The 25,756-nt window shown below is 38.5% G+C and overlaps 1 protein-coding gene across 2 annotated transcripts in view; it reads left to right on the top strand.

Annotated features, from left to right (window-relative positions):
* Positions 1-310: 310 nt before the first annotated feature.
* LOC310635566 (guanine nucleotide-binding protein G(q) subunit alpha) overlaps positions 311-25,756 on the top strand; it is a gene marked incomplete at its 5' end in the record, with an annotated part of 284,223 nt that continues 258,777 nt past the window's right edge. For both annotated transcript variants that reach the window (XM_083354635.1, XM_083354634.1), the window contains one exon: positions 311-446. In XM_083354635.1, the coding sequence (XP_083210761.1) occupies positions 311-446 (136 nt within the window). The remainder of the gene's footprint in view (positions 447-25,756) is intronic.

The following is a 25,756-nucleotide window of genomic DNA, read 5'->3' as shown; positions in this document are numbered from 1 at the left end:
GGTTTTCAAAGGCAGGCTTGCGGGGGGGGGGGGGGAGAGGCGGCGTAGGTGGGGGGACACCTGCCTGAGGCGGGGGGGGGAGCACGTCTCGGATGTGCCCGGCCGTCTCGGCGTGTTAGCAGCCAGGGTTCTCTTTCTCCCCGGGGGGCTCCTCGCCTCGCCTTCGCTCGCGCTTCGCTTGGCGACGGGAGGGGCGCTCCGACCGAGGAGCGGGAGGGCTTTCTGGCGCTCGCGGCTTCGTGGCTCGGGGTCTGGTGTCTTTTCGGGGGGCTGGGGGTGGGGGGGGCTGCGCCTGAACCAGCTCGGAAGAATGACTCTGGAGTCCATCATGGCGTGCTGCCTGAGCGAGGAAGCCAAGGAAGCCAGGCGGATCAACGATGAGATTGAGAGGCAGCTCCGCCGAGACAAGCGGGACGCTCGCCGAGAACTCAAGCTGCTGCTGCTGGGTAAGGCTTAGCCGGAGGGCTCCCGTCGCCCCATTTTGGGCAAACCGCTTTCCCCCCCCCCTCCTCCTCCCCTCGGGCCAATCTGGCTTCGTCCCAGACGAAAGAGGGAGACTGCATATTAAATGCGCCTGAGGAGCTTAAGGTCTACCTATAGGGGGAAAAAAGGGGGTGAATCCTGGGTGGGCTGAGGCGCGCGAGAGCTCCCCCAAGAATAGTGGCCCCGGGTTCTTTGGATTTATTCCCGGGCAGTTGTGCACATCGTGGCGGTAGCCAGGCCAGCTGCTGCTGTAAGGAAATCAGAGCTTGGGGTCTGTTGGCGTGAAAGGTGTGTTCAAACGACAGGGTGACGAGGGACCGTAAGGGAGAATTGCAACCCCTTCCCGCTTCCTTTTTCCCCCCTTTTTCTTTCTCCACCCCCCCCCCCAACGGGACTGTGCCACCTCCATCCATAACGAGATGCGTTATCCTTGACGTAGTAGGAGCGAGGTGTGCGGATGCCGGGCTGCTTTGCCTAGCTAGCCGTCTCGGCCTTTTCTTCTCCTGGCATATTTGCCCGCCGTCTCCTCCTGCCTTTCCGAGCAAGCAAGCGAGTCGAATGGCTGCTTGTGTTTGCTGTGGGTGGTTTCGTGTGCGGCGTGGACGCCTTCCCGAAAAGGGAGAGAAAAAGGAGAGGTCGGGTGAAAAGGGAGAGAGGAGAAGTAGAGCAAGAAGATGCCGAGCTTCATTCAGGCAGAGAGATGGGCGGCAAACGCCTGTTTGTGGGAATGCGAAGAGAGCAAGAAGGGAAAACGCAACCCCCGCCTTTGCTAAGGTTGACCCGAAATAAAGAGCTGGACTGAAGGGAGCTGCCTTCTAGGATTGATGAGGACAGGATTCTGAATACGTGCTCCTGTTTCAGGGAGGCTGGAGTCTTTGCCCTGGAGCAAAGGGCAATATGTGCCCTGGTTTTTCTTTGAAAGGCATCAGGATCTGAACACGGGTGGGGTGGAAGGCAAGCAAGGGTCTGGATCCAGCCTTCTGCCAGAGGCTGGCTGTGAACTGGGAATCTTTTATTGGTACAGAAAGGTGAAAGCTTTGGATCAGGGACTCCTATAATTGGTAAGCTAGATCTGTGTGAGAATAGGAACAGGTGGAGCCCTTGCCTTTTGGGGGGTTCAAGCCACCTAAATTAAAGACACATGGGAGAAAAAAGTACTTGTCCATTTGGTGAGGGTCTGTATGTCCTGCTGTTGGCACCTTAATTAATTCAAAGGGGAGGCTATGACTAGGAATAATGGCTTGGGGGAAAAAATGTCTGCAGTACTGTTTGCTTGGAAGGCGTGGTATTATAAAATTGACCGCCATGTGTGAACCTCACAAAGAGCTCATGGCTTTATTGAAGCCTGCCTCTGTTTTGTACGCAAAACTAATTCTTCAGTCTTAGGGACGTTTTCCATTAAGAAAAATTAAAATTGGCAAAGAGCTCAGAAAACAAACTGCATTCCGGGGCTGCTCAGCAACATAGATGTCTTTTTTCTTATGTAAGTTCTGCTGTGTAGTTCATATTGTAATGGGTAGAAAAAGAATATAATAGTGCAAAGAAAAGGATCTTTGCTCTTTGGGCTCCATTGGCTCAGGCTTGTCAGGAGTAAGCTGACTTGAAATAAATAAGTTGTACTTCTCTTTGTATTGCCATAAGAAGATCCAGGTAGAATATTAACACCTTTGAGGCAAGTTACTGCTCTACCCTACTCTTTAGTAGTCCACACCAGCCTTCTCAGAGCTGACGCCTTCAGTTGTGATGACACTACAACTCTCAAAATTAGTTGGGCATCTGGGGATTTTGGACATTATAATCCCAATGTGTTTGGAGGATGCCAAGTTCGGGAAGGCAGATCAACATTATCAGATATTTGTTCCTAGGTTGCTGAATTATTAAAAATATAGTCTTTTAAGTACAATTTCAGATTGGAGGAAAAGGGGATGTGTGGAAAGTGCATTTAGATACTTGGTATCTTCCTTATGAGTGTTTACCCATAGCTGAGAAATTAACCCATACCATATATATGTCAGGGATGTCTTATAACAAAGTCAGATGTCTCTGAGTATCTGGTTTTTATTAATAAATCCCAGATGATTTGATATATAAATAGTAGACTTTTTGTATTCATTGTGAACATAAGGAGTTTTGTTTGTTAGGATAATATCCATATTGTATGCTAGTTAAAAACTTGACTATAATAGTGTGCCTCATTTACAAATACATTGGTCGCCACTCTTTGGGAGAAAAAATAGGAATGGGTCATAAAACGGGTGGATGGTGGCAAATTCTTATAAGATATTACAGTTTTCTTGTTTTTTTCTAAAAACTAACAAATGCACTGTTCAAATCCACCAATTTTTGTATGAAAATTTCAATTATGTGTGCACAGAGCTTTCCAATTAAGCTTTCTAAAGATTGTTAGATTAAAACTATTGTCAGCAAACTGAGTTGCAAGTAAATGGAGTTGCAAGTAAATTTAGAACTATAATGGGCTCCTTTAAAAACTCAGAAATTTCAGTAAGATTTTTTTGTGAAGAACAGAAAATTTGATTTTTTTTCTTGAGGGTTTCATCAAACATCTGAAAACATTTTGGACTGCTGGATTTACTCTTTAAATCACAACATACAATATTCACTGTTTTTAGCCTATGTATCAGAATGATTCATGTTAATCTGAGAACAAACTTTGTAGAAATTAAAGGCTTCCCTCAATTCCAAGTATATGTTCTGGGATTAGAGAGTAAGCCAAAAATTACCTTTAATGTTATTTCTCTGCTGTATTTGACATATGGATTTTATTCAGTAGAAGACAGTTATCAGTTAATAAAAGTATATTCATTTATCATTTGTTTCTAACATTTGTCTTCTCTTATGACTTACTGAAGCTAAATGGTAGCACCTAACTGACCCTGGGCAGGCTTAACAAGTTAAGCAGGATCAAACCTAGTCATTAATTGGATGGGACGCTACCAAGAAATAGCAGAACTATTGACTAAAATGTGGAGTTGGAACAACACTTTAGAAAAAGACTTTCTCTATTTATATCCTGCTCCACATTCAGAAGGAACATAGATCATAAAAACAAGGGAAAGCCATTTTATTGAGTCTATAATACTCTCCATTGTAAAAATAATGATGATTTTATTTAGTCAGATTCTACTCATGATGTTTATGTGAACACCCGTTTTTTTTTCCTTGACAACAGTATGGAAGTTATGTTGTACTGTATTGTCATCTTAAATTATTTTTACTCCCCAGATTAGCCTATAGCCCTGGGATTTCCTGGTAGAATACTAACAGGTTCTGCTTTTAAGTTTTTTCAGATCAACCAAAGTCAGGTGGTGCTGCACCCAACAGATTATATATACATGGAACCATAACTTAAAGTTTTTATAAAATATGTATCAGTTTCTTGGAAGTAAAGGCTATTGAACTTAAAATAAATGTTTTATTTAATGGTTCCGGTTTTTAAAAAAGCAATTCATGATCCTAATGGCCTTTGGCCTTTATTAAGCCAAATAGAGTTTGCAAATTAATATGCAAATCTTCCAGTAGGCAAGAACATAAGAAAAGTCGGTTTGAAATTCAGGACAAAATAAATGGAAAAACGTGGCTAATGTTTCAGAGATGACAGCGGTCTGCAGACTCCCAACTGAAATATTAAAAATCCAAGAAGGATGGTCTGAGAGCAGCTTACACAGTAATAGATCTTTGTTGAAGCTGAACTGGTGTAGATCTTTAATGTGAAAAACATTAGGGTCCCATTTAAAATGCATTATATGAATCCAATAATCTGAATATTTAATTTATTAATATTTTGGAACATCTTTTTGCTAAGAGCACCAAACCATTGCATAAATAATTTGAAATAAAACCATGAATTTAGAATAGTAGAATTTAAAGCTTACTGAAAAGGGAACATTAGTGGCATGTCTTACTACCAGGAGATTCCTTGGATGAAGTACATTTTGTACTAGAAAACAGCATAAGAAAAAAATTTGTCTTACATGTCTGGACAAATGGGTTTCAGTGAATATTTGTGACTTTTGGAAGATATCTTAGGAAATTTTTAAAAATCAGGTGAGATACTGTAATAATAATAATATTAGAAGAAGAAGAAGAGGATGGCAATCAGGTTCTTGGATTGTAAAGTCCCTAATTCCAAGGGATTGAAAAGCTAATATTAACTTCCAGACAGCAATATTTAGGGGTCTGCTGCCATCAAACCTAATTTTGTAGGATGCCAAGTACCAAGCAAAACAAAAAATTAGGCTAGAAAACCCTACAAACTAAGAAGTAAATAAGTTATTTGATTTCTTTACATTTCTGGTTGTAACATTTCTGGATGAAATATGTCAGTTCAGAGCCATGCTAAAATATAATTAGACTCAAACATTGTTGAAGACTATATTAATGCAGGTTTTTGCCATTGGATTATTGGACACATTCAGGATACTTTTTGTATTGATGAAAATAAAAAAAAGATTTCTCAACCAAATTCTTTGATTTATTGCCTCAATTCTTTCTGGTAACCAATATTGTCAATTTAGGAGATATCTACAGTACATCTTCCAGTTCCATAACTTTTGGTTTACAAGCAGAAAGATATTTGGCCTTTATTATTGACTTCATAATTTCACATTGATTCCTTCCCAAATAATACAATAATAACCCAGCCTTCAGAAACAACAGTTAATGGCTCATTTCAAAAGCTCTGTAAATCAGCTCTTTTCCAACCTCTTGAGCCCCAGATATATAGACTACAATTTCTAAATTTCCTTTTTTGTAAATGCAGGTACTCCTCAACTTATGACCACAATCGAATCCAAAATTTCTATTGCAAACTAAAACTATTGTTAATTGAATTTTGCCCCATTTTACGATCTTTTTGCCACCATAGTTAACTGCACTTATTAAGTAAGTAACGGTTGTTAAGTAAACCAGCTTCCCCGTTGACTTTATTTGGCAGAAGGTCACAGGTGATTACATGACCCCAGGGCACTGTACTACAATAAATATGAGTCATTTGCGAAGCAACTGAATTTTGATCACATGACAATGGAGATGTTACAATGGTTGTAAGTGTGAAAAACAGTCATAAGTCATTTTTATAGTGCCATTGTAAATTCGAATGGTCAGTAAATTAACTGTTGTAAGTAGAGGACTACCTGTAAAGCTTTAAAAACTATGATAAAACAACAAAAATAGCCTGCCCTATATTACCAAGTAATCAAGTAAAAACTACCAAACCATGAAATAAAATCAGTGATAGACCTAGAATATTCTGTTCCATTTTTTAAAAAAATTATGGCACTTAGGGAATAATAGTAGATATTTACAACATCTTTTGATTTCACTAAATAATAAAATGTTAATTTTAAAAAATACATGAATTATTTTGCAACACTTCTTTATATCGATACAAGTCCTTACATAAAGTGTTGTGATCAGATGGTATTATAATGTTCTTAGCATTTTCTTTCTTATAATTGTCTGAATAGACACTGAGAGCAGTACCTTCCAGGGCTAGTAATAACTAGTAAATAGTTACTTTTACCCGTACACACGTATAAATGTCATATTCTAATTACTGTACATTAAAGTAATAGATGTCAGTAAGAGAACAAAACAATTGCTCATTTGCAAAGATATCACCCAAGTGTATTAATTTTTCTAACTTTGTTTGCATTAGACACTGTTGAATAAATAATAGAATGTTAGGTTATATTTCCTGTGGTGTTATCAATTGCTTTTATATTTTGATTTGATTAGAAATATTTGGTTGGTCCCTATAAGGAACAGTATATTGGATTAGAGGACATTTGGTTTGATCTGGCTGGACTGTTAAGTTCAAAACACATTGTAGTGGATGATTTGCAGTGAAACTGCATTAAGGATATACATACATGCGTGGGCACACATACGTATCCTATGCAAATACTTCCTAATATTCTCAGTAAAATGTTTGGAAAATTGGTAAATGTCAGGAACAAAAGACTAGGTCCACACGTGAAATTTTAATCTTATTTATTGCTAAAGGCCTATGCACAGGAATCTTTTCAACTAGCAGTCAGTACTTGGGGTTCAAAGGGGGAATGGAGTTAGTTCACTAGAGGCTACACGGAGACACTAGGCTGATCCATCTTGTCAATCTGCCCCCAGCTCCTGCCATTCCTTATCCTACATTTGGTTTATTTCCACATAAAACACTGTTACGTTGCATCATCTTAAAAGTGAAAAGGTGTAATAGTGAAAAACGTAAAATGGCTATGTAAATTCTATAGCATTATTGTTTATTAATATATTTTTATAGATACAGTTACACTGTGGGCACAATTATTAGGCAAGTTGTATTTTGGAGGATTAATTTTCTTACTGAACAACTACAGTGCTCTCAGTCAATCCAAAATGTTAATAAACCTCAAACCTGAATATTTAAGATAGTAAAAGTGATGTTGTAGTTTATATCTATCTTATATCTATGAATGCACAATTATGGGGCAATAATTAGTGTGCAGAATTATTATGCAACTAAATTAAAAATGAAAAATTGCACATCTCATTTATTTGTATCTGTTAAAGTGAGAATAATAACTCAAAATGTACAATTAACATTTCTGACATTTCAACAACAACAAAAATCAGTGACCGTTATAGCCACCCTTCTTTTCAATAACAGTCATAAGCTTTTCATTCATGGAATCTTGTCAGTTTCTTGATCTGTTGATGATCAGTGTTTTGTGCAGCAGCAACCACAGCCTCCCAGAAACTGTTCAGAGAGGTGTATTGTTTTCCTTCACTGTAAATCTCCCCTTTAAGTTCTCAATAGGGTTTAGGTCAGGTGAGGAAGGGGGTCCTGTCATTATTCTTTCATATTTGAGGCCTTTACTGACTAGCCACGCAGTGGAGTTCTTCAATGCATCCGATGGAGCATTGTCCTACATAAAAATCATGGTCTTCCTGAAAGATGCTGACTTTCCTATACCACTGCTTGAAGAAAGTGTCTTCTAAAAACTGGCAGTAGATTTGGAAGTTGATTTTGAGTCCACCTTCAACCCAAAAAGGTCCAACTACCTCATCTTTAATCATACCAGGCCATACCAGTACCCCACTTCCAACTTGCTGGCGTCTGAGTCAAAGTGGAGCTCTGTGCCCACTACTAATCCAGCCATAGGCGCATCCATCTGGTCCATCAAGAGTCACTTTCATCTCATCAGTCCATAGAACCTTTGAAAAACCTGTGTTCAGATATTTCTTAGCCCAGTGTTGCCGTTTCAACTTATGTGTCTTGTTCAGTGGTAGTCAGATTTCAGCTTTCCTTACCTTGACCATGTCTCTGAGCACTGAACACCCTGTACTTCTGGGAACTCCAGGTAGGTTGCAGTTCTGGAATATGACAGCACTGGAGGAGAATGGGTTCCTGGTAGCTTCACATTTGGCAGTTAATGTGTATCTTTTTTTCTCAACATGTTTCTTGTGACCTTGTTGCCTCATTACACAAATACACATCACCTGATATGCTTATATCCACTAAGCATTCAAGTTTATACAGCTTGGAGGTGGAAAATATGCCTGAAAATAATGATATGGTCAAAATACTTCCCTAATAATTTTACGCGCTCTGTATGTCTATTTAGCTTTATTAATAAGAAAGAACATACCACATTGACATAACTATTCAGACCCTTCACTCAGGACTTTGTTGAAGCACCTTTGGCAACAATCACACCCTCAAATCTTTTGGGGTATGACACGACAAACTTTGCACACCTGGATTGGGGGATTTTCTGCCATTCCTTGCAAAACCTCTCAAGCTCAGTCAGGTTGGATGGCAACTGTCGGTGGACAGCCATTTTCAGGCCCCTCCAGAGATATTCAGTAGGGTTCAGGTCAGGGCTATGGCTAAGCTACTCTAGGATATTTACAGAGTTGTCTTGGCTGTGTGCTTAGGATTGTTGTCATCTTGAAAAAATGAACCTTTGGCCCAGTCTGATGTCCTCAGCGCTATGGAACAGGTTTTCATTGAGGATATCCCTGTACTTTGCTCCATTCAGCTTTCCTTCCTGACCAATCTCCCAATCCCTGCTGCTAAAAAACATCCCTACAGCATGATGCTGCCACCACCACCCTGCTTCCCTGTTGGGATGATATTGGGCAGATGATGAGCAGCGCCTGGTTTTCTCCAGAAGTAACATTTAGAATTGTGGCCAAACAGGTCAATCTTGGTTTCATCAGAGCCTAGAATCTTGTTCTTTGCAGTCCTCCAGGTGCATTTTTGCAAACTCCAAACAGGCTTTCACATGTTTTACACTGAGGAGAAGCTTCCATCTAGCTGGCTCAGGAATTCTGGGAGTTGAAGTCCATGAGTCATAAAAGAGCCAAGGTTGCCTACTCCTGGTCTAGCCACTCTGCCATAAAGCCCAGTTCGGTGAAGGGCCGCAGTGATAGTTGTCATTCTGGAACTCTGCCCCAAGAAAACATATAGGTGATATTAGGGCAGGGTTGTCAAACTGACGGCCCATGGGCCGGTGGCATCATATGGAGGCCGCACCCATCCCAGCTCTGGCAATGCAAAAAAAGTCGCGATACATCATGTGGCGGGGTGAGTTTGACAGCCGTGTATTAGGGAGAGATTTTTGGTTGTATGCACCACTACCAACTCCAGTTGTATACTTCAGCATCCAGAATTCCCCAGCCGTCTGGAGAATTCTGGGAATTGAAGTCCACGAGTCTTGAAGTTGCCAAGGTTGGACACTCCTGCATTAAACTATAAGGTTAATGTTAAATATTAAAAGTTGCAAAATGCGATCCTTTATGAGATGGGGTGGGTGGAAACAGTCAGCACTTTAAAATAATACAGGTTTCATGAACCAAGCATATTTTTTTTAGATAAAAGGAATGCTTCTATATAATTTAGGCTTGTCTTTAATGAAATTATATCTTGATGATACATATTGCTAACAGAGCAGATAACTGAAGATCAGTTGAAATCAAATCATAAAGTTGATGTATATTCTGCACAGTAGGCATTTTTTATTCAAGTCCTGCCAGGTCCTATTGGGTCAGGGAGAAGAAAAATTAATACTTTTATTAAATATTTAGATGTTTTGAATGAAATTTAGCATGGTATACCTTGCACAGACTTTGGAATTAATGTATCATTTGGAAGGAGGGGGTCTGCATTTATAGGAAAAATATTAATTTGTTAATATTTTATTAATGATTTGTTATGAAATTAGTTTCTATATTGTAGCCATTGCAGAATTTATTTTATCACACATTTTTAACGATGAAGTATAATTCCTATTATGCATTAATTTTTGATTGATTGTCACATTGTTATGCTTATTGTGGTTAATCACACAGTGAGCCAGATGTTTAGACTGGATTTGGCATTTTTACCCCCTTATTGAATCTCCCAAAGACTTGGGGCAGACAAGTGTTGTTTGATGGTGTTAAAGGTATCATTGCAGATTGCTCTAAGTAAAACTGCCTTTTGCAATTAATTGATGGTGATTTTGTTAATGTTGATGGTGTTCAACTACTGCTTCAGATGTTTTGGGATTGCATCCAAGACACCTTCAGTATTACTATTGGCACTATCTTTGCCTTTCTTTTACTATAATTGTTCTGTTTCTATTTGCAGATCTTTGTATTTTGTGATTTTCTTCAGTTCTTTCTCTTCTATTTTGCTGTCTCCAGGCACTGCCATGTCTACTATCCAGACTTGTATCTTATTAAGTCTGGGGTGTTATGTGGCAGGTGCTTGTCTGTTTTACTTTTAAAGCCCCAGAGAACTTTTGCTTCTTAATGTTCTATTACTTTATCTATTTTGTGGTCCCACCAGTTTCTTGCTTGCAGGCAAATGGTATTTTTTGCAGAACTTCCAATGCACCAGTATTACTACTTTGTTACAATGTTGTTTGTAATCAGTCTGTGTGATTACAGTGTGATTCAGTATACTTGATCTTGTCAGCTTGAAGGATGACCAAGTATTTGAAGTGATCATCTTCATTCAAACTCTTGATATTATTTCCATTGAACATCTTGATTCCTTCCGTTTTCACTTTTCCTCCCCTGTTGATGGTAAGGATAGTACATTTGCCCAATTTGGCTGCATATACTAATGGTGTGGAGTAACAATTCTATTTCAGATTGTGTTTTTTCTTTCAGCTTCAGATTGTCCATGTAAAAGAGATGGAATAGCTTGGCAAGCTTTTTATTATTAGTATTAGTCTACTGTTTATTATATTTAGTTATGTTTTGGCATGCTACTTTATTTTGCTTCCTTGGTGCCGATTTGCTGTTTTACCCTGTAAACAGTGAAGTAGTTTATAGTTACTGTTTGGAGGTTTTGCTGAAAAACAAATTATTATTCTATGAGCTAGAAATCCACAAAAACGAAACGGCAAGTGACATCTAGAAATTGAAATTGGTGACAGGGTTTTGAAGATTTTTCATCTATGGAATAGGAAGCAGAGATCATTGTTTTCACAGCAGCACAGCGGGTGGTATCAGATGACGAACTGTAACATACTGTAGTTGCTTGATTTAAAACAGTGGGATTGGTCTAAGTACTCAAACAGGAAAGATTCCACTTTGATCCATGTTTGAAAAAGCTTTACTTGGCAGGTCATACAAAAGGAAGTGCTACAGAAAACAGAAAGCTGAGGCTTACTAACTCCTGGAAACCATGATTGGTTACTAAACATGCCAACTGGAGCGTGCCTCTTTTTTGACCCTTTACCGAAGAATAGCTTTTTAATGGAACACTAATTTATCTGACAATATTTAATGAAAATTCACTTTTGAAATCTGCTAAATCAGAAGCTATTCTATTTATGTAGCTGCTAAAAGTTGACGTAGACCAGCATATAATCAAATCAGAACGCTATAATTCATGAATTTACTGTATATGGTTCCCACCTCCACCTGTATTCTATGTAACTAATATATTTGAGGGAAGAAATCACAGAATGCTGTCGAATTTATCTGTGAAATTGTAGGAAATGTTCCCTGTAATATCTAGCCAGTATATGCTAGGAAGGAAAATGTTTTAGTGCAGATCTTTGTCATTGGAAATTTGAAATAAGAGGTCTTGCAGTACATAAATTAATGAAATTACATTGCACACATGGTTAACAAAGATGGATAATTTAGCAGCAAGTACATACTCAAACATTTCCTCTGAGCACAGGGAGAAGGCAAAATACTTTCAAAAATATTGCCAAAAAAATGCATGGACCTATTCAGGTTGTTACGAGGAATCAAAATTGAGTTGAAGGATCCTAACACATATACAAGTTAAACAAATTTAGGAACACTGTACATTCTTGTTTCAGTTTTTTTTTCTATATTCTGAACATTGTTTCTTCAAATTCAGTTTTATTTTAGTTTCTTGTTCATTTAGAAGGTTCTTCAAAAGATTGATTAGACTTTCTGAGGTATCCATTCTGGCAATATCTATCCAAGCGGTCTATGACAATTTATCACAGCCAACTTGCCACAGTCAATTCTCCACAGGACAACTTACCATCACCAACTCGCCGCAGGACAATTCGCTGTGGGACAAGAGTTACACTAATATCAAAGAAATGGTGGAATAGAATCATTAAACAATGCAAAAGGAGGGGCAGAATGAAATATGAATCACAAAAATTTAAATAGTTTTTTTATTTATTTTGAATTATTAAATTGAATTGTTAAATTGTCCTGTAGTTAGTTGTCCCATGGTGAGTTAGCCGTGGCGAGTTGTCCCACAGCAATTTGGTGTGGTGAGTTGGCTGTGGCAAGTTGTCCCTGAAAACCGCCCTGAGTCCTCAGGGAATAGGGCGGTATATAAATGTAACTAAATAAATAAATAAATAAATAAATATCCAAGGAATCTTCAGTAGTCAATGAAGTAATGTCTTTCTATCCTCTTCTCTAGTTATCTGTCTTAATTTAGCTGTTTGATCACATTACAGCCATTTGCAGCATCCCGTGGTCATGTGGTCACAATTTTCATTGTTTTTGTGGGTTTCTGATGTTTTTGGCAACAAAAAAAAACTTATTGAGGAAAACAAACTCGCTTAACTGCACGTTCACTTAATGACCACAGCATTTGCTTAACAACTACCACAAAAAGGATCATAAAATCCAGCAGGGTTAGTGGTGACATGTTTAATGACAAAATTTATGGCCATAATTTTATGCTGTTATGGTCATAAGTCAAGAACTACTGTATTTGCAAATATTAAAGGCCAATATCAAATAGAATATAGTATTTTAAATCTGACATTTCCAGAGTGTTTATTGTCCCATAAGACATAACATACAGGGGTATTTAGAAGGTTACACTATGTTTTGTGGAAATATATATAGATATTTGCATTAGAAAGATGAAAAAATCCAATTCTTGATTGTTTAAATACAATAATAGGAAAATGTTCTTAAATAGCAAATTCAATGATCATGGAAGAAATAGGAATAAATTTTATATAGAAATTAAATTCCTTTTAATTTGTTCTGTTGAACAAATTCCTGCTCATAAGCAATTTTAATTCAATATAATTTTGCACCAGAATTTCAAGATGGGTCTATCCTATGTATCTGAAGTGGTTTCAGGCCTGATTTAGGCATTATATAATAATAAACATTATCACATTACCCTCTCTCTACAACTTGATCTAGTGCAAAAATTATTCCTCAAATAGCTCTAATTGTTTTTAACTTTTGTATTCCTTGTTTTAAATACCCTGTAAACTGCCCTGAGTCCTTCGGGAAAGGGCGGTATATAAATCAAATAAAAATAAATAAATATAGAAAATTTGGCATGACATTATTTTTCATCAAATTATTATCACATTGTGGATGCATTATTTAAACAAAGGATATTGGTTTGTCACAAAAGTAGTGTCTATGGACCATCTAGAAAATGAAAATTTCAAATCGTTTTTTGTTTCCAGAAATCACCATATTAAGGGTTAATTGTTGTTATTGCTATCAGTTATAATCGTATCCAGACTTTGTTTACCAGCTACACTATTGCTGAACTATCAGCTCTGCGATCAAAAGTTTTCTTAAATAAGATTGCCATAGTTTTTTAAATGTTGTTAAGACAGTATATGGGCCAGTCTTCAGCGACTAGTTTTAGAGCTTTGATGCTGTTGTGGAAAAGGCCTTCCTCCTTTTGTGTTGATCTTAGTTAACTGAGTTGCATGTGTTTCAGAGCAGTGATACACAACCTTTTTAAGGCTAAAGGTTGACTAGAGCCTTTGAATGATATACGAGTCTCCAAAAAATGAGTGAAGCCAGGACCGCAGTATTTTCATATTGTGTGATCTGGGCAGTCATAGAGATGCTTTAATTAATTAATTTAAAAGATATAATTAAAATAAATTAAACTGAAATTTATTAAATCCAGTTAACATGGTTCTTCCCCATACATTTAATAATTTTGTTGCTCTGATAATTTAACACTGTATTTCCCAACCTTGTCAACTTTAAACTGTATGGACTTCAGCTGATACAATTCCACACATCTTCAAGATGGTAAGGTTGAGAAATGCTGCAGTAAAAATTCACTGGGTAGCAACTTCAGAGATGAAACAAAACTATTCATGAGGTGCATGCAATCTCGGGACCATCATGTTAAATCATATAAAAGGAGCAGTAGTCCACCAAGACAAACCAAGTTCGAAAGAGTTTTGTGAACCCTTCAAGGTAGGCCAGGTCAGGAAAGAGACACCACAAAGAGGGCTTGAACTCTGTTGCTGCAAGCATTATCAACAGGATCTTGAAAGTCTGACAATTCTCTCCCCCCCCCCAATACCATGCAGAATCAGTATGTGGTTATTTTAAGTCTCTTTTCTCACACTTCCTCCCTTCCCAGGACAGAAGTTGCTGTCTATTAACAGATTTGCTCATGATTCTTGCATTTCTTAAGCAGTATTACCTCTGCATTCCTCCGTACCCCCTCCCCCAGCAGAACCCACCTACATGCAAATACATTCCAGGCACGTTGCCATGGGAATGGTTGCAGACTCACTTCCTCCACCCTCACTTGGCATTTCCCAGAGTCAACCAACAAGTTTGCTACGCAGTCAGATGGAGTTGGACGACGGTCTCCACTCCCTTATGGCTAGAGGCAGAGGGGTCCTCCTCATCCTGGGGGTTCCCTGTCTTGATACTGGGCAGCAGGTCACAGAGATGCTCCAGTGCTTCTAGATAGGGAAAAACCAACTCCAATATAACCCTATCGCTTCTATTCAGAATTATACTCCTGCACAATCTAGGCTGTTAAAAGTGCCCATGAAATGTTTGCTTTTCACCAAAAGAGGATGAAATTGTTTACAAGCTAGCTTCAACCTTTATGAAGGAATAACTCCTGTCATATTCTGTCCTGTGTACATGCACATGTACTGTACTTTCAAAAAGAGACGGGGAGAGTTTGTTTACAAGGACAAAAGACAGCGGATAAATATGCCTAATGATATATTACTTTTTAATGTAGTAAATACAAATATATCAATAAACATGTTAAATGATATTTTAACATATATCTTAATGTTAGTATTTACGCAAGTAAAAAATAGAAGATAGTAAATTATTTGTGGGAGGGATTAATGAAGAAGAGAAAAAACGAGCTTGAAAATATTGTCTTTTTTAAACAAAGTAGAAAATTAGAGCACATTGTAAAAAATGGAGGGAGGGAGAAAGGGAAGGAAGGAACAGAGAAATTGAACAAGCCAAAGGAGGCTTACTTTGGATGGTTGTGTACAAGAAATGGCATCACTAGAAATACAACCACATAGTAGTAGATCCTGGACAAAGTAAAAGAAATTGCATCCACATTGTATGTGTGTCAATATATTGGTATGGTACAAGTGTGTAAACCTCTTTTTGAATTGCCACAACCTACCTACTACTATTTAAATATGCTTTGCCTTCCCACAGCTGGGTGGATATGAGATTTATTTTGCAGTAGCAGTAAAAGCTACTAGCAGTAGCTTTTAAATGACTTTTATTGTGTAGTGGGTCCGACGCAAGAGAGACGCCAGCCGGTGTGTGAGTTCAGCTCTTTATTAGAAGGGGAAGTGAACTGAGGAATGAGGGCTACCTGGCCTCCTTATATACCTGGCCAGGTAAGCTAACAGCCAATGGGGTTGGCCCTAGGTTTCCCGCCGAAACTGTCCAGGCCAACGCCCCCTGAGGGCTGTTGCTATGCAGATGCCTGCATACATAACAACTTTTAAGAGTATTGTGCTACAGAAATTGATCTTTAAGTTACAAAAGTATAGATGACAGTAGCTAGATCCTTTTCTTCTAGATAATCATTGTTGCTATATCAGCTGTACTTGATACAGAAATAAACATGATGTAATCACTATGTTGAAAAATTTATGGTGATAATCAGTTCTAAGTTGAAAATAAAGATTGTGTACCAGTATATCATCATTGTGTATTGTATTGTGTATTGCTTGGCCTTTATAAAATATTTAAGTGATTTACTCATGGAAAAAGTTTCAATATATCTGTAATTTATATTAACTAAACAGAGAGATGTTTAGGAATGAAGTTCAAAAAGTTCAAAGCCCTAACATATGTTCTTTCCGTTTCACATAAATTTCAGAAGCAATATTTTATTGCAGGATACATCAAATTGATTATTGGGATCAAATTAGGAAGGAGGGGCTTTTATTTTTTAACTGGGGATGTGGTTTCTGCTTTCTTAAAATGTGGCAGACTTACGTTTGTGCTAAATAGTTGACATTTGTAATAAGTTCTCACAGTTAATGTTGTTTAACAAACTGAATTGCTTACTCAATATTTTCAAAAATAACTGCTCTAGTTCAAGTAGATTTCAGAGGGGTTTTTTTAATTTTTAATGTTTGGTTTTCTGTATTTTATATATCGAATGTTGTTTAGTAAAATAGAGGTATAGTCCTGAAAGAGTATGCTTTTAAAAACTAGTTTTACTGAAAATGTCAGTCATGCTTCACAATCACATATACATCATAAATATTACATAATTATTATTTTATATTGATTATAGTATAATTATTTGTTTATAATTATATTTACTAATACTGTCCTTCTAATATTACAACATATATTTTGGGTATGTGTGTGTGTTTGTGTGTATCTATGAACGCGGTGGCTCAGTGTGTTAGGACGCTGAGCTTGTCGATCAGAAGGTCGGCAGTTTGGCGGGTCGAATCCCGAGTGCCGCGTAGCAGAGTGAGCGCCTGTTACTCGTCCCAGCTTCTGCCCACCTAGCAGTTCGAAAGCACGTAAAAATGCAAGTAGAAAAATAGGGACCACTATGGTGGGAAGGTAACAGTGTTCCGTGCGCCTTTGGCGTCTAGTCATGCCTGCCACATGACCACAGAGACGTCCTCGGACAAACGCTGGCTCTTCGGCTATGAAACGGAGATGAGCACCAGCCCCTAGAGTCGGAAACGACTAGCACGCATGTGCGGGGGAACCTTTACCTTTACCTTTTTATGTGATATTGCATCTCAAAATATCACTATATACTTCCTAAGACTTAGTAAAGTATATTAAGTTCCTCTCCATGGCCTGTTTAATATATTATTGACTGATCCAAAAACGATATTCTTCTGTATCTATGCACTGCTGATCTCGGAAATGCATAGGTTTCATAATTAACTAATAATTTGAATATAGACTTACATAGCATTGGCAAATGTTTTTTCATTAAAAATATACTTTTCAAGTTCCCATTTTGTCTTGCAGATTTTAATAAAAATTCATGATTTTTTCAGGGAACAGTTTAATCTGCTGTGGAAAAAGCCATGGAAATTGTTTAGCTCTGAAATTGATTTCTTATCCCTTGTATTGGAAGCGCATTGCTGGCCAATTAGATGGGTTCACTGGGTAGCCGAACGAACTGCTTTTGTCATTGACCCAGTTTTTTTTCCTCCACTCCTCATTCCACAAGAATAGTGAGGGAAGTTATTTAATATGCATAGCAGCATTTTCTAGCCAGTTTTATGCCAGGTGAGAGGTTATACCAGGAGTCCCCAACCCCTGGTCCGTGGAGTGGTACCAGGCTGCGGCATGCCAGCAACCAGTCCACACAAACAAGCAAAGCCCCGTCCATGAGATGAAAGCAGCACACAAAACCACGCACTCTACAGTCTGCGGGAAAACTCTCCCCATAACCGGTCTCTGGTGCCCAAAAAGTTGGGGACCTCTGGGTTATACCATAGAAAGAGAAAGGAAGGAGAGTCGGCTTGTGAAGAAATGGGATGCATGAATTGATTACTTCAAATGGAGAAAAAGAAATCAGAAGCAGCTGAAATTCCTTATCATTAAATCTATTGGAATGTTAGTTCTGTGTCATAGACTGCTGTTTTAATTTTAATATAGTACAGAATCACACTTCATGGTTCATCAAGTTATACTTGCTGATCTTGGGAAGTAAAAAAGAATTGAAAGCTACTATATTTCATTTAGGATTTGATTCCCAACAATTATATTGCTATATAACACATGGCATGATACTGGGTAGCCTAGGGGACCATCTTGCAAAATTTTTTTTTGCAAAGGTCTGATTTATGGTTAATTTTCCATAGCTTCATTCCTTTTACTGATGGATTACTACTCATGCAGTCATTGGTTAGAATATTTTTTGTTATATATTTATGTAATACTTAAGATGTTGGACTAGGATCATCATATTCTAGGTTCAAGTCCATTTTCAGCCATTGGAACTTACTGGAGATCCCATTCTCTCAGCACAATCAACCTCACAGCATTGTAGTTGTGGCTGTAAAATGAAATATCTTTGAAACTAGCATGAACTCTTGAGGTAAAATGGAGAGTTAAAGGTAGCAAATAAATGAATAAATAAATATGCAAAACTATTGAAAGCAGCCGCCATAGCATATCCTTGAAAAGCTTTCCAGTTCTCATTTAATCTAAAATAAAATTTTGTAAACTTCTAGCACTTAATCAGAGTTAGAATCTTAGTACTGGCAGTTGTGCAAATGCTTCAGTTCCATAAATGTCTACTTTGATGTGTGTATGTTAAATTCTTCCATGAAATTTTTCACTGTGTAAGAGAAATAGTTCTTTTTAAGAAGTATTGGAAGTAGGGGATTGCATCTTCCCCAAACTAGTGCCTTCCAGATGTATTGGACTGAATATGCTGTAACTATGGTGAATAGCTAGGAATCTAGGTTACCGTCAAACACATCTGGAGGACACAAAGCTTATTTAACTGTATGATTTATTGTTGTAAACCTCTGGTACTTCCTGGCAAAATTAGTGATGTACAAATGGAATAAATAAACTTGTAGAAGGCCATTTTTAGTGAAGCTGGTTTTAGATTATTTCTAGGCTTCATTCAGTTTTATTCTTGATGTTCTTGTGTGTATTATTCAATAGATGGACTTTCGGTGAGGATGCAAAGAGTAGACAAATTCCAAACAATAGCTTATATTACCATATGCAAATTCTGTTGCTGCTGCAGAAATTAGGTCCTTGATCTCTACTCTTAGTCAACTAATTTGGGTCAGGTTTATGATTTATTTTTAAAATAACTCTATCATAGATGTAAAACTTATCAAGATTCCATAGAATTTTGACCCAGAAAGTTGTTGATAAATAAGCATATTTCATTACAACTAAATGACATATATAGTATTGTTGTATTTTTAAACTCAGATATTATACACTATTGACTTCTGTGAAAGAGTGTTGATGTTTTAAAGAGATTTCTAATTCCAGTTAATCTAACAGCTGTCTGTAAATCCAAACTTTGGACCAGCTGAAACTTCTGGATAGTTTTCAAGGGTAGCCCCAGGTAGAGCACATTCCACAGTTCAAATGGGAGATGACGGGAGTATGAGTGACTGAGGCAATGTACTCTACATGGAGTTACCCTTGAAGATTATCCAGAAGCTTCAACCAGTACCAGATGTGCTGTACAGGCAATCCTGGCACCCAGGCAATCCATAGCACTTATGCTATGCGAGCTGCATTGGATGCTGGTCTGCTTCCAAGTCCAATTCAAGACCTTGATTATGACCTATAAAGCCTTAATGGCATTGGCCCAGATTACATCAGCCTGTGCCACCTGGTCAGACAGGACCCCATCAGCCAAAGAATTCTGATGGCTGCCTTTGTCCCCACCCTGTAGAACACTCTCCCCCCAGAAGTGAGACAGGCCTGCACTCCCTTGGCCTCCCATAAAGGTGTAAAACATGGCTCAGTGGCCTTGCTTGGGGTGTGCAAAGGAGCATGCAGCCATGTGGCTGGTTAACCCCCTGAAAGTCCTCCCTCAGGTTTTTAATCAATTTTTAACATTTCTTGCCACTTTTAAATTTTTACGTACTGTTTTTTATGCTTTTATCTTTTATTACAATTAGTTATAGAATAGCTATAGGATAGTTAAGACTACAGAAGGAACATTGCAACCAGCCTGCCTTAAACAGAAGACTTGTGTATTGTGTGGGTCAGAAAGAGGGCTGAGAAAATATCTGCAGACCCCTCACATCCTGGACATAAGCTATTTCAACTCCTTTCTTTGGGACCTCGCCACAGGGCATTGCAGGCCAAAACAATTAGATACAATTTAGTTCTTTTTTTCCTCATGCCATCACTCTGCCAAACCCCTAATTCTCACAGTGCTGTCTAATGTCTGTGTGTATTTACTCATGTAGTATGGCTGTAGTATTACTATTTTTCGTTCTTATTATCTTTTTTTACTCCCTGCTGTTATTGGTATTATGATTATGATTCTGTTGTTTTGAATGTAGAATGAGAGCTTCCACACCCGAGACAAATTCCTTGTGTGTCTAATCACACTTGGCGAAATAAAGTATTAAATTCAACATTGTACACTGCCCAAGGGTACCTCTGTGAGGGAAATGGCCAGTTCTTAAATATAATGGAGGGAGGGAGGGAGGGAGGGAAGAGAGATAGACAGGCAAACAGATTCTGTTTGGATAAAGAAAAGTTACAGTTAAAACTGCTAGTTTGGCTTTCATGGTTTGGCTTTCAGGTATCTCCATGACTGTCTTTTTCAATTTGAATCATGTTAACTTCATTGGGGAGCAGAGGTATGGCTACCTACCTTCACGAGATAGCTTTTGGGGAAGTTTGGAGGCAAACATTTTGGTGATGGCATCTACTCTCTGGAAAAGTCTTCTCTCAGACATTAAGATGCCAATTACCCTGCTTTTGAAAAAGTACTAATGGTTTTATGGAATTTTTGGCCTAAAAGCAGTTGGATTCACCTGCTTGTGTTAGGTACTGTCAGCTGAGGTACACTGGTTTTGTGTTATTAAAAATTTAATTGATCTTTAAATATTTAAGAGTTTTAAAACTTCTGTTGTTTTATTTATGTGGTGTGAACTGCTGGGACTAAAATGGCATAGAGCAGAGCATAAATACTGTAAATAAGTAAACTGTTGACTGTATTTTTACACTGATTGGTTATTCACTGTGGTAGTTAGCTATGGAGAATACTTCTGTTTTGTGTCTATATTTTTTGTTTATTGTTTATACTAAGTACTTAGCAAAAGAGAGCTCATCCTAATACACAGATGGGATTTTGACTAACACCAAATGTGTCATTTTGAAAAACCCTGGTACTAGCAGCTAATTCTGAACATTCAGAAGTATTTTTTTAACTAAAAATAACAAAAATTACTGTACTGTAATTTTGCAAGTTACATGTCTGGCCAGTATCACAACATTTAGAGTGTCAGATTTTCTTCTGAAGATTTACAGCACAGTTGATCAAAATTTGAAAAGCCACAACTAGCATCCTGATCTTCCAAAACCACGGGCTATCCAACAGCATAGATACATTGCCAGAAGCAATGGGGACGTCTTATCAGTCTGCTTGTGTTTTTTTGTTTTGTTAAGGTTTTAATAATACAGATAGGAGCTGGAGATCTGTGTTTGACAAAATCTATTCCTCTGCCTTAAACTCTTAAGCATGGCCCCATATCTTCATTTAATAAGCTTTTAAAAGTGATAAAAGTAGTAAATATATCTAGCAGATAAAACGTTAAACATGTACGAAAGGATGGAAGCAATCAAACATGTAACTTTTCTGAAGTTGTTGGAGAAACAGAAACTGCTAAGATGTATTTAAGTGTGCTGTACATCTTTTGGCTTGCCCTGATGGAAAAAGTTATATTATGGCTTTATTTATTAATAATTAAATATGGGTGGAGCTTGTTGAAATTTAGTTAGGATACTCTGTGTGTGTGTGTGTAAGTGTATGTAAGTTGGACTTCTATTAGTGCAACACTGTCTGCATCTAATTAGCCATTTTGTATTACAGCTTAACAATATTCTTGCTGTTACAAATGACTAGTGTTTTCATGCATTTTATTAAATGCTTTGCAGCAAAATAAATCAGTATTTGTCTCACTTCTCCTTGTAGCAACTGGGTGCTAACTGTTGGGAAAGAACTGGAAATGAAACAAGCATTATTGTCAACTTGATGTTGTAGAACATTGTGTGTAAGAAGAAGAATGATAACATAATTTGTTTCGCTGGCAAAATTTTGTAAAATGATACCTGCTGTTTGGAAGGAAAAAGACAGCGAAGTCCTAAGAATGGTGTTTGCCTGTTAGAAATTGTGGTTTGTTGTTAAAATGGAATGGAATTTGATGTTGGATCTTTGCCTTTGGAGTATTTTGTCTGTTAGAGTATTTGGCATAATAGTACTACTAATTTAATTTAATTTTAATTTTAATTCCATTTATATCCCGCCCTTCTCCGAAGACTCAGGGCGGCTTACAAACTTAGTATTCAAGTTCCCAGGAAACAGACTTTTTACAAAATCCTTCCTTTTATGTTAAGTCCATCTTTCTCCTCTTCGTTTTGGAGAAACAGCTTCCCCCCTCCCCCCACCATAATACTGTATCACCTTCTGTACTCTTAACCATATCACATAAACGCAGGGAGATATAAATGCATCTCATACATTCCATTGAGTTGTGCACTGCCTTTATGGGTTGTGTGTGCATATGCATGTGTGTATTTTAGTTATTTATTGAGAAAATTTATATAGCCACTTACTCGCTCACACCAACTCTATATCTATATATGTATGCATATGTATGTGTGATCTTTAATTGGGCAAAGCATGCATCATAGGGCAATAATTTTTGAACCACGGTATCTCAAATGGACTTAGAAAATATGTCCAAAATCCAGGACCATGACTCCGGAGGGAAAGAAATTTGGAAAAATTGTGGCTGAATACAATCCAGAGTAGTGAAATATAGTACTATACCATTTTGCTATATATTATTATATAATATACTATATTACTATATGCTTTGACAACTAGGGATGAACTGGTGAAGTTTCAGAAGAACGGAAGAATGTAAATGTTGCCTCTGTATTCAAAAAAAGGGAAAGAGGAGAACACAGGAAATTACTGACCTATCAGTTTGACACCTGCACAGGACAAGGTTCTTCAGCAGATTATTAAGTTTATGAACACTTTTATAGGAATTCAAAGTTAATAAGAGCAAGCATAAGTTTCTCACAAACAAGTCCTGGCAAAATACCTTATTTTTTCCCCTCAATAGAACTACTAGATCAGGGAAAAGCCATGAATACAGTATACCTTAACCTCAGCGAAGTCTTATGATATTTTCATGATCAAAATAGTAAAAAATATGGGCTAGATGATAATACTTCCTACATGGATTCATTATTGACTAATAATCAAAACCAAAGGTTATTTGTTAATGATTTTACTTCAGTTTTTATTGGAAGATTGAGACAAGTGCCATATGCATTGCCCTGATATCATATAATTTAAAAAAATGCTGTTACGGTTGGTGGCACAGCTAAATATTTAAATTGTTTTTAGCATTATTATCAACCTATCAACTCCTTCTCAAGGACCTGGGATAGGCAGATGTTCTTTGTTGGTATTAAAGTGGATATAAATTTTTCTAAGCAAAGCAGTTGACTGGTGGTGATTTTCTCAATGCTGACAAAACTGATGCTCAGATATTTTGGGATTTTTCCCTAAGGACCTATTACTATTAGTAGTATCTTTGCTTTGTTTTCCACAATAGTTCTACTTCTAAAAACATTCTAGATCAGGGCTTTTCAACCAGTGGTACGGGTACCACCTGTGGTACATTGGCACCTGGCAGGTGGTATGCGACCATCCTAAAAAAGTAGCGGGGGAGGGGAATGAGCTGAACCGGTGGCAGCACCGCACAAGCCTGAGCAAGTGATGGCTGGAGCTGCAGGGCTGTCAGGGCTCAGCGGAAGTGCCAGGATCAGCGCCAGGCTCCAGGTGGAGCTCGGCGCTGATCCTGGCGCTTCTGAGCCCAAAAGAAGCGCCGATCAGCTGGAATGTTGCAGCACCTCCAGGGTCTTGTGATTTACATTCAGATGCTTGGCAACTGATTCATATTTATGACGGTCACAGTGTCCCAGGGTCATGTGAATTGACCAAAACCTACTGCAACCACCCAGCAGAGGGGGGGAAATAAAAAACAAACACACCCCAACCCAACCCCACTGCCAATCCTCAACAGAAATGCTCACAACAATGAAAACCTCGGACAGGAGGAAAAGCACCGCTGGGCGGGCAGGCAGGTGTCTTGCTCGGTTGTGGCTTGGGGGGGCACTTTTTTCAGTGCAATTGTAACTTCGAACAGTCACTTAAGAGAACTGTTGTAAGTGGAGGACTACCTGTACTTCATCCCTTTTTCCCTTTTTTTTGGTCATCAAGTTTTTGACACCTTGCTAGGTCAGGGCTTTTCAACCTTTTCACCCATTGTACCACTTTTAGGGTATGGCAAAATCCGAGTACCACCAGTTGCCTAGCAAGGTGTCAAAAACTTGATGACCAAAAGAAAAAAAAAGTGATGAAGTACAGGTAGTCCTTGATTTAAAACAGTTCGCTTAGTGACTATTCAAAGTTACATGGCACTGAAAAAAGTGCCCCCCAAGGCACAGTCGAGCAGGACACCTGCCTGCCCGCCCGGCGGCGCTCTTCCTCCTGTCCGAGGTTTTCATTGTTGTAAGCATTTCTGTTGAGGATTGGCAGTGGGGGTGGGGTGGGGGGAAGTTTGGTTTTTATCCCCCCCCATCTGCTGGGTGGTTGCAACAGGTTTTGGTCATTTCACATGACCCTGGGACACTGTGACCGTCATACATATGAATCAGTTGCCAAGCATCTGAATGTAAATCACAAGACCCTGGAGGTGCTACAACATTCCAGCTGATTGGCGCTTCTGGGCTCAGAAGCACCAGGATCAGTGCCGAGCTCCAGCTGGAGCCTGGCGCTGATCCTGGCGCTTCCGCTGAGCCCTGACAGCCCTGCAGCTCTAGCCATCTCTCGTTCAGGCTTGTGCAGTGCTGCCACCAGTTCAGCTCATTCCCCTCCCCCGCTACCACTTTTCTAGGATGGTCGCATACCACATGCCAGGTGCCAATGTACCATAGGTGGTACCCATACCACTGGTTGAAAAACCCTGTGCTAGGTGACTGGTGGTACTCGGATGCTGCCATATCCTAAAAGTGGTACAACGGGTGAAAAGGTTCAAAAGCCCTGTTCTAGATAAACATCAGTGGGCCCAAGCAGAATGAAGTTTTAACGGAAAAATGAAAAGCACAAATATAGGATACAGGAGAATTGCCTTAAGAGTAGTACATAAGAAAAGCATCTAGATGTTCTAACATGGTAGAAGAACAGTTGAATATAGGCCCATAGTATCATGTGGCTGTTAAAACTGTCCGTGCTATTTTGGGATGTACTAACAGGAACATAAGAGTCAGGAAGTAATTGTTCCATTTACACTGCCTTGGTCAAAACCCACTTGGAATACTGTGTCTGACTCTGGGCACTGCAGTCAGAAAGGACATCAACAAATTGGACTGAGTTGGTAAGGGAACTGGAAATGAAGTCCTATGAGGAACAGTTTAATTAAGTTCAGCCTGCAGAAAAGAGAACACACACACACACACACACAGAGAGAGAGAGAGAGAGAGAGAGAGAGATTATAGTAGCCTTCAGATATCTAAAGGGTTGTTACAAAGAGGAGAATGGGCTTGTTTTTTGTTTCCTCTGGGGCCAGGATCAAAGTAATGGGTTAAAACTACTGGGAAGTAGAGTCATTAAGAATGGAAAAAGGCAAGGCAAGTAAGTAGTGATCTTCAAAAAGAGGCTGGGTAGCCATTTCCCTGAAGTGCTTTGGCAGATGCTGGGCTGAGTTTGGAGGTTGACTGTAACATTTGAGGTCATTTTTTTTTGTTTAACTGATTAGTCTGAATAGATCCAATG

This window comes from Vipera ursinii (genome assembly GCF_947247035.1).
Source record: "Vipera ursinii genome assembly, chromosome: 2".
In the NCBI taxonomy this organism is placed as follows: Eukaryota; Metazoa; Chordata; class Lepidosauria; order Squamata; family Viperidae; genus Vipera; species Vipera ursinii.
The sequence above is the reverse complement of the archived record's forward strand: the minus strand, read 5'-3'. Positions and strand labels throughout refer to the sequence as shown.